General features: G+C 50.3%; 1 protein-coding gene across 1 annotated transcript in view; it reads left to right on the top strand.

Moving 5' to 3' along the window:
• Positions 1-7,777, top strand: part of TREM2 (triggering receptor expressed on myeloid cells 2) — a 16,129-nt gene extending 8,352 nt beyond the window's left edge. Inside the window, exons 2-6 of the mRNA XM_003789174.3 lie at positions 2,978-3,080; positions 4,557-4,907; positions 6,242-6,332; positions 7,359-7,552; positions 7,648-7,777. Coding sequence (XP_003789222.1) covers positions 3,041-3,080; positions 4,557-4,907; positions 6,242-6,332; positions 7,359-7,552; positions 7,648-7,664 — 693 coding nt within the window. The 5' untranslated portion in view covers positions 2,978-3,040 and the 3' untranslated portion in view covers positions 7,665-7,777. The remainder of the gene's footprint in view (positions 1-2,977; positions 3,081-4,556; positions 4,908-6,241; positions 6,333-7,358; positions 7,553-7,647) is intronic.
• Positions 7,778-8,514: the final 737 nt, after the last annotated feature.

The following is an 8,514-nucleotide window of genomic DNA, read 5'->3' as shown; positions in this document are numbered from 1 at the left end:
TTTTTTTTTTTTTTTGAAACAGTCTCATTATGTCACCCTCGGTAGAGTGCCTTGGCATTACAGCTCATAGCAACCTCAAACTCTTAGGTTCAAAAGATTCTCTTGCCTCAGTCTCCCAAGCAGCTGGGACTACAGGTGCCCACCACAATGCCTGGCTAATTTCCTTTTGGCAGTTTTTGGCCCAGGGCTGAGTTTGAACCCACCACCTCCCATATATGGGTCCGGCACCCTGCTCCTTGAGCCATGGGCGCTGCCCCTGTAAGCAACATTTCTTAGTAGAGCATAAAAAAGTCACAAATCACAGGAAAAAAATCAATAAATTGTAATTCATTGTCATTAAAATCTTCTACCCATTTGAAAGATGCTGATAAGGAGATGAGAAAACAATTTATAGACTGGAGGAAAATGTTGGCACATCATTTATCTGATAAAGTACTGGTGTCCAGAATATATAAAGAGTTTTCACAGTTCAGTAATAAAGATAATAAGCCAATAAAAAAAAAAAGACACAAGTTTTGAACTAAGTTTTTTGCCAAAGAAGATGCACAGATGGCAAATAAACAATGAAAAGATATTTCATATCATTAGTTATTAAGAAAATACAAATTAAAACTATACTGAGATACCACCACTGGAAAGCTATTAAAGAGACTTTTTTAAAACCTGACCATAATAAATATTAACAAAGATGTAAATATGGTATAGCTATTTTAGAAAACAGTTTGACAGGTTTTATTTTCTTTCTTTCTTTCTTTTTTTTTTTTTTTTGAGACAGAGTCTCACTCTGTCTCCCTGGGTAGAGTGCCATGGCATCAGCATAATTCACAGTAACCTCAAACTCCTGGGTTCAAATGATCCTCCTGCCTCAGTCCCTGGAGTGTCTGGGACTATAGATGCCCACCACAATGTCCAGCTAATTTTTCTGTTTTTAGCGAGAAGGGGTCTTGCTCTTACTCAGGCTGGATCCAAACTCCTAAGTTCAAGCCATCCTCCTGTGTTGGCCTCCCAGAATTCTAGGATTATAGGCATGAGCCACCATGCCTGGCCCAGTTTGACAGATTTTATAGAGTTTAGTACACATACCTGTGATCTAGCACTCCCACTCCTAGGATTTTATCCAACGGAAATATGTCCACACAAAATATACATGCATGAATGTTTACAGTGACTTTACTCATAATTGCCCCAAATTGGAGACAACCTAAATGTCCATCAGCTCAGTTGGTGAATGAACATTTACAATGAACTACCTGTGATTGAACGCCACAATGAAATACTGTTCAATAATTAAAAATATATATTACCGAGAAGTGCCACTTCGTGCACGTTGAATGCATTGTGATGTATGAAAGCAGACAGACTCACAAAGCTACATACTGTGTGAGTCTGTGTATATGACAGTTCAGAAAGGACAGGAGGTTATAGGAGCAGAAGTTAGATCAGTAGTTGCCAGGTCCTGGATTGGAGAGAAAGAGATTGGCTAAAATGGGGGTGAGGGCACTTTATGGAACTGATAGAAATGTTTTATATTGTGGTGTTTGTTAATAGACACAGTGATTGTGGTGATTGTTACACAGATGTCTGAGTTTTATGTGACCTAACACCTAAAAGGGGTGAATTTTTGTGTACCTAAATTAGGCACCATACGTACCAGTAAACCACACTTTTAGAAAAGGATCATGGAAACGTACCTAGGGAGTGACCTTCAGCTGGCCTCAGCCCCTTCTTCCCCCCTTCTTCCCCTTGGAGGTACAGCTGAGCAGTTGGGTCTCTAAGAGGACTGTCTTCTCTTCACCAGTGCGTCCCCCATCCCTATGGTAGATGCACAGTAAATGTGAGTAGATGCATGAATAAAAAATAAACAAGTGAGTGCTTGCGGGGAACTCAGGTAGACTCTGATAATCTGCAGGGCCCTGCAGGCTTCTCCAGCCTCTCCTGCTCTCACCCCCAGGACAGCTTGATTTCCCACCTCGGGAACTCCTTCCACTCTCCCCTCCTTCCCAGCCCCCCTCACTGGGGCGTTCCACACCTCTGTGCCTTTGCACATGCAGACTTTGTCCCTGGGTCACCCTTCATGGGGATGTGCAGTGCAGAAAAACACGTCCACCCCTAGAACGCCAGGAAGTGTTGTATCCTATAGGATGATCAGGAGTTCAAGCATGTGTGTGCCCCAAATAAATGCCAGCCTGATCACATGCACACAAGAGATGCCACCTGCTCAGAGGAGGCAAAAGTTAGGCTGGAAATTGCAGATGGAAGAGAAAAGTCTCCATCTCTCAGACAGCCCGTTATCTCTTTTCCCTACTAACTAGGATAATAATGATAATAGTTAATATCTGTTGAATGCTAACTGTGGGTCAGGCCCCTTTCGGAGGCACTTTGCCTGTGCTTTATTCATGCTATCTTCCCAATGGCCCCATGCGTTGTCCTTAGTCCCATTTTACAGATCCAGGAACTGAGCCACAGAGGGTCTATGGACATGTGGTTACACATTAGGAAGCGAGGAAGGAAGGGCTTGATGCCAGGCTGCTCTACTACCGGGATGCCAGCCCAGAGGAAGGGCTAGAGAGCTGGGTGAGGGTCCCGGCCTCTAAAAGGAGCAGCTAATCTCCATCCCTGGTGAGGCTGAGCCAGAATATGGCAGGCACTGCAGCTGGCAGAGGGTATGAACACAGCTGAGAGGACAGTGACCCCCAGGCTAGGGTCTGTGAGGAGACCAAGCAGCCCTGCACCCCACCTAGCCCCAGCCATGTGGGGGGCACCCTGGCTGGCACCGGCAGGAGGGTGGGCTGGCTCCTCAGAGGTCTGGGATTCTCAGCCTCCCTCTGCCAGGGCTGCAGTAGCCAACTCCTCCTCCCCTCCCCCGCACCCCTCTCTGAATCATAAAGCCAGACCCCAGTCCCGGCTATTGCTCAATGCCCAGGAGCCCAGTTCCTGTGGGCAGCGCCTGACTTGCCTGATCCTCTGTTTTGTGCAGTTCAAGGGAAAGACAAGATCTTGCACAAGGCACCCTGTGTCTGCCCTCAGTGGGAAAGGTGGCATGGGGGCTCTTTGCCTGCTCGTCCTGCTCTTTGTCACAGGTAAGAACCCCTATCCTGTGATGCCTTCTTTCTCTCTCCTTTCTGGAGCATATGGCTGGGGCATGGAGGGGACACTGAGCTGGACTCTGAAGCAGGATGGAACCTTTGACATGCCCAAGAGCCCCCTTCTGCACCCCCCTCCTCCTGGCCCTGCCCACATCTTTCACACTCTCCCTTCCTTCCCAATGTCAAAACCCACTGCCAAACTTTTCACGCATGTGGATGCTTAAGGGGCTGGTGGACTCTGGCTTCAGGGGAAGGGAAATTCTGATGGTGGTATCTCAGGCACTAACTGATAGCTGGGGAAGTTTGTGGTGGCACTGAAAGAACTCCCTAAAATTATGAACCACCAATTATGAGTCCCTGAAATTATAAAGGAGGAAAGAACCCAGGGCTGTTACTCTGCATCTTTGGGGCACTCTTCGCTCTGAGGTCCTCTTGTCCCTTGTTCTAGATGAGCAGTGAAGGGGCAGGAGCTAAAGACTTCTGTCATTGAGTTGGGGTGTTGACATCCCAAATTCTTGCATACAACTGCCTCTTCACACTGAGGGAAGGGCACCTCTTGCTCCCTCAGAGCAATGAACAAACCTGGGTGGGAGGAGGGACTGTCCTAAGCGGAGTTTTGTTCCTGCAGCTTCTTAGCTGGAGGTGGAGGGGAGAAAGGTGGGTGTACCGGCCTGGAGGCTGAGGGATGGACAGGCTGCCATGGGAGGAGGGACACTGTCCATCGGGTCTCTCTAGTTCCAATTGCAGGCCGCCAGCTCCCCAATCCTATCTGCCATGTTTCTCTCAGAGCAATGGTTGGAGGTGGAGGAGGAGGAATCTCAGAGAGGAAGGTGAAGCAGAGGACGGGTTGGTTCCCCCATAGTCCTGCCCTGGCAACAGGCTGGTGCTTCAAGCCCATCTCCCCCTCCCCAAGGAGGGTCCCCAAAATAGCAGCCACATGTATCCCCCAAAATAGCTCTGAGACAAGTCCTTCCTGAAAGGGGAACAAAGTCACAGAAATAGGGAAGCTGGAAGCTAAAGGTCAGGGGAGAGGAGGATGCAGAGTGAGGAATAGTGGGGGCAGTGGCAGAGCTAGCTTGCTGGGGATACAGGGGTGCCCAGCCTGTCCCTGTTGAACCAGCCCCAGGCCTGAGAGAGCCACCTGCCCTCCTCTTGAGACAGGGGAGAGGAGAGGTCCTAGGCCCATGTGACAGGGAGAAGATGCACAGAACAGGACTAAAGGAGGTTTTAAGATCCGTGTCTCTGGAAATAGGCCCAGAGATGGTTGGTTTCGTAGGAAGGCCAGATCCAGGACCCAGGTTTCCCGGTTCTCAACTGCCCACAAACACATGCCTATGCTGTGCCATCCTCTCCCAACCTATTTAAAAACCTAAGCTTCTTAGGGGTGGGATTTTTGTCTGTTTGGCTCACTGCACATTGTAAACATTTGAAATGAATGAAGGAAGGACTGAATGAGTGTTTCCTCCCCAGAGCTGTCTCGAGCCCACAACATAACAGTGCTCCTGGGTGTGGCCGGCCAGTCCCTGCGAGTCTCCTGCCCCTATGACTCCCTGAAACACTGGGGGAGGCGCAAGGCCTGGTGCCGCCAGCTGGACGAGGCAGGCCCTTGCCAGCGTGTGGTCAGCACACACAGCGTGTGGCTGCTGTCCTTCCTGAAGAGGCGGAACGGGAGCACAGCCATCACAGACGATGCCCTGGGAGGCACCCTCACCATCACACTGCGCAATCTTCAAGCCCATGACGCAGGCCTCTACCAGTGCCAGAGCCTCCATGGCAGTGAGGCTGACACCCTGAGGAAGGTCCTGGTGGAGGTGCTGGCTGGTGAGTGGGGAGGGCACCACACCTCTGGGTCGTCCCTGGGATGGGCCTCATGTTTTGGGCTTCTGTGTGCGGGGCCACCTTCTGGGCTCTCAAGGATCCTGGAGAAACCCACAGTGTGGGTTTAGACCCCCACTCAGGGCAGCCACGGATAGTTGTGCAGGTTTCCTACCATACGAGGGGGCCAAAACCCAGCCTAGATTCCTTACACCAGGCTGTACTCCTTGATCAAGACTGTACCACCTACGGTACTGAGGTTGCACTGAGTTACTGTCTGAGCTAGGCTTGGCCCTACTCCCCAAACAGGGGATCCATTTGACATCCGGTCAGTATATGAACAATACAGGTGGTCCTTCAGGAGGAGGAGATTTTCCTCATCCACTAACCAATGGACCTATCAGCACAAATTAAGCGCCAATATGGTGCAGAAAAATGCCCCTGGAAAGGAACCTTGCTTGTGCTGGCCGATGTGCTTCACTGCTCTGGGCCTTCATTTTCTCGTCTTTAACTGGAGATGATGTCTGTCCTGCTGACCCCACAAGGCTCCTGGGAATTCTTGGGGGTTGGCAGGGGTTAGTGATGCCCTGCTCTGAGTCTCTTGCTGCTGAACTGACTTGGGAGCCTCATTCCAGGCTAGAATAGGTGAGACAGGATGGCTCCTTCCCACCCCTATGCTGTGCATGTGGACCACCCTCTAGGAAAGCCTTCTGTCCAAGTCTCCAGGGTACAGTTGTGTCCCACAGAACAAATCTGGGGTCATAGATGCCTTTTCTGACTCTCCCTTTCCCAACTCCTCCTCCCAATATAGCCCTTTCTGATGGAAATGAGGGTTGAGAAGTATTTGCCTAAGGTGAGAGGCCAGGGAAGATGGCCAACCCTATACGCAAACCCTACCTCCACCACTTTTCTAAGAGCCAGCAGCAAGAGACATGAACAGTCAGCCCTGTCAAGGTCTAAGGGTCAGTCAGTTCCCAAGAGGGTGGCAAATAAACAATAATATAATGCCTGCCCATGGCTAAGGCAGATAGCTTGACAGTTTGCCCTGGATTTCCAAGGGAATTTCCATTATTGCATTTGCTCTTCACAACCCTGTTTGACGGGAGGGTGGAGTTGCAGTAAGTGAGCTCCTGTGAGGTGGTAGGCATGTAGAGATGTTGGCACTTAATCTCAGCAACCCTGTCATTGAGGAGGTGTTCATAATTGCCCCATTTTAGAGGGGAGAAAATTGAGGCTCAGAGAGGTTAATGACTTGATCCACACAGGATCAGAGCCCAAGGGATTCTGCCCACTAAGGAAAGTCAAAGAGTGCTGGAGGGTCACAGCTCTGTCTCTTGCAGACCCTCTGGATCAGGAGGAAGCTGGCGATCTCTGGGTCCCTGGGGAGTCAGACAGCTTGGAAGACATCCATGTGGAGCACAGCATTGCCAGGTATGGTGCTGGGTCTTTCCAAAGATGCCTGGGCAGACTTCCACCCTGCAGAGCCTGACATAGGGTACAGGGTGGTGACCCTGAACTACAAATTCCAAGGCAATTAAGAGCATAAAAGTGCCACTACATGACTTGCTTAAACACTCCTCCAGCCAGCTAGTATGTGCTGGGGTGACTGTGTCAGTTGTTCGGATATTGAAAGACTTGGTGGCTCATGCCTATCAACCCAGCACCCTGGGAGGCTGAGGTGGGAGGATCCCTTGTGCTCAGGAGTTTAAGACCAACCTGAGCAAGAGTGAGACCTCATCTCTCAAAATATAAAAATGAGCTGGGTGTCATGGTGGGTGCCTTTAGTCCAGCTACTCAGGAAGCTGAGGCAGGGATTGCTTGAGCCCAGGATATGGAGGTTGCTTTGAACTAGGCTGATGCCACGGAACTCTAGCCTGGGCAATGAAGTGAAGAGCTATCTCAAAACAAACAAACAAAAACCAAAAAACCCACCTATAACAGTTCATTAAGAGCAACTGCTCCAAGACTCCTGAATAGATAGCCTCTTGTGTCTCCCCCAGCAGCCTTCATATGGGAATCTCTATCTACATAATTAGGCAACAATGGTAGTTTCAGTACTTCACTACAAAACTGGGGACTCCCAGATCACTGCTCCTTTGGTAGGACCAGAATCAGTTCTGACTGGTCCCTGAGTTTGTACAGGTGTTTAAACTGTGTCAATGTAACCACTGAGCACACACGTGTGCACACCCTCTCCACATGGCGTGCCCCTGTGTACAGCAGAAAACTGCTTGTGAGAGGAGGTGGTGTGTTTAAGGATGGTAACAGACCATGCCTAGAACTCAGGTCTCCTAACTGCAGGTTCCTCCAAACCTCCATAGAGCCCCAACCCAGGAAAGTTCTGTGGAGGAGGTATCATGACCCCTAGAAGCTTCTAGTTTCTCCCCTTCCCTGAGGGCAGAGTCCAGTCTGCAGGCCACCTCCAGGCTCCCACTTGCCTTTTTTGTCTCTCCAAAGGAGCATCTTGGAAGGAGAGACCCTCTTCCCACCCACTTCCATCCTTCTCCTCCTGGCCTGCATCTTTCTCATCAAGTTTCTGGTAGCCATCACCCTCTGGGCTGCAGCCTGGTATGGGCGGAGGCTGGAGACACGTCCAGCCATTGAACTGGACTGTGGGCATGACCCAGGGCACCAGCTCCAGATGCTGACAGGTGAGCTTGGAGAGCACAATGATGGCTGGGAGGGGCCTGGGAAGGGACCGGAGGTGGTGCTGAGAGGGGCCATGTAATTACTCAAGCTGTTGCAGGGCTCAGAGACACTTGAGAGAAGAGGATGGGAAGAGGATCCCAGAAGAGGTCCAGCTAGGGGTCACCCCAGCCTGCATACCCACCCCTGCCTACCAAAACTCCTGGTTCTGCTCTAGCTAGAGGCCACTCTGCCTGCACCTTGCTTCCTGGCTCCTGGAAGTAAGGACCCCCTATGTATGAGGGGTGAGACTCAGCTTTGAAAAGATCATCTGTCAACTTCTGGGCACTGGACATTAAATGCTCTCAAATAAATCCAAGACTGTCATTTTAAACCGCATGGTTTGGAGCTTCTCTTTTCCTTTGGAGAAGGAATTTGGATGAAGACAAGACAAAAGAGCTGACTCACCCGGGGGTCGCCTCCCCCCTATGAGCTGACTCATAGGGGGACGCCTATGATCCGGTGTCCTTTCCTTCTCACGGCCTCCAATCTGCCCTATCATTTTCTTCTCTCTCCTCCCTTCCCTAGATCTAATCACCAAGTCCTGCCTCCTTCTCTGGGAGCTCTCTAACATTTAGTTATCCTCCCTTCTCTGCTGCCATTCATCTTCCCCTGGGTTTCCTGCCCAGGCCATCTGCACCTGAACACCTGAACACACCTCCCTATTCAAAGCCACCCAGCTCCCAGCTGACTCACCCATTCACCTCCTTAGAGCTTTTCTTTCGCCATGTTACTTCCTCTCCAGAGAAATGACAAGGGCTTGAGCCATAGGCTGCAGCACATCAGAGCTGGGAGCTTAAGGCCCCTCATTGTATAGAGGGAAAACTGAGGCTCGGGAAAGGGACTTACCCAAAGTCCCCTGTACAGCCTGGAAATCCAAATTTCATTTGGTGTTCAAGTGCTTCCCTCTAGCTCACTCCTACTTAAT

The sequence above is a fragment of the Otolemur garnettii genome, unplaced genomic scaffold, assembly GCF_000181295.1.
Source record: "Otolemur garnettii isolate 467f Iridium unplaced genomic scaffold, OtoGar3 scaffold00031, whole genome shotgun sequence".
Classification (NCBI taxonomy): Eukaryota; Metazoa; Chordata; class Mammalia; order Primates; family Galagidae; genus Otolemur; species Otolemur garnettii.
This window is presented reverse-complemented; position numbering and strand designations above follow the sequence as displayed.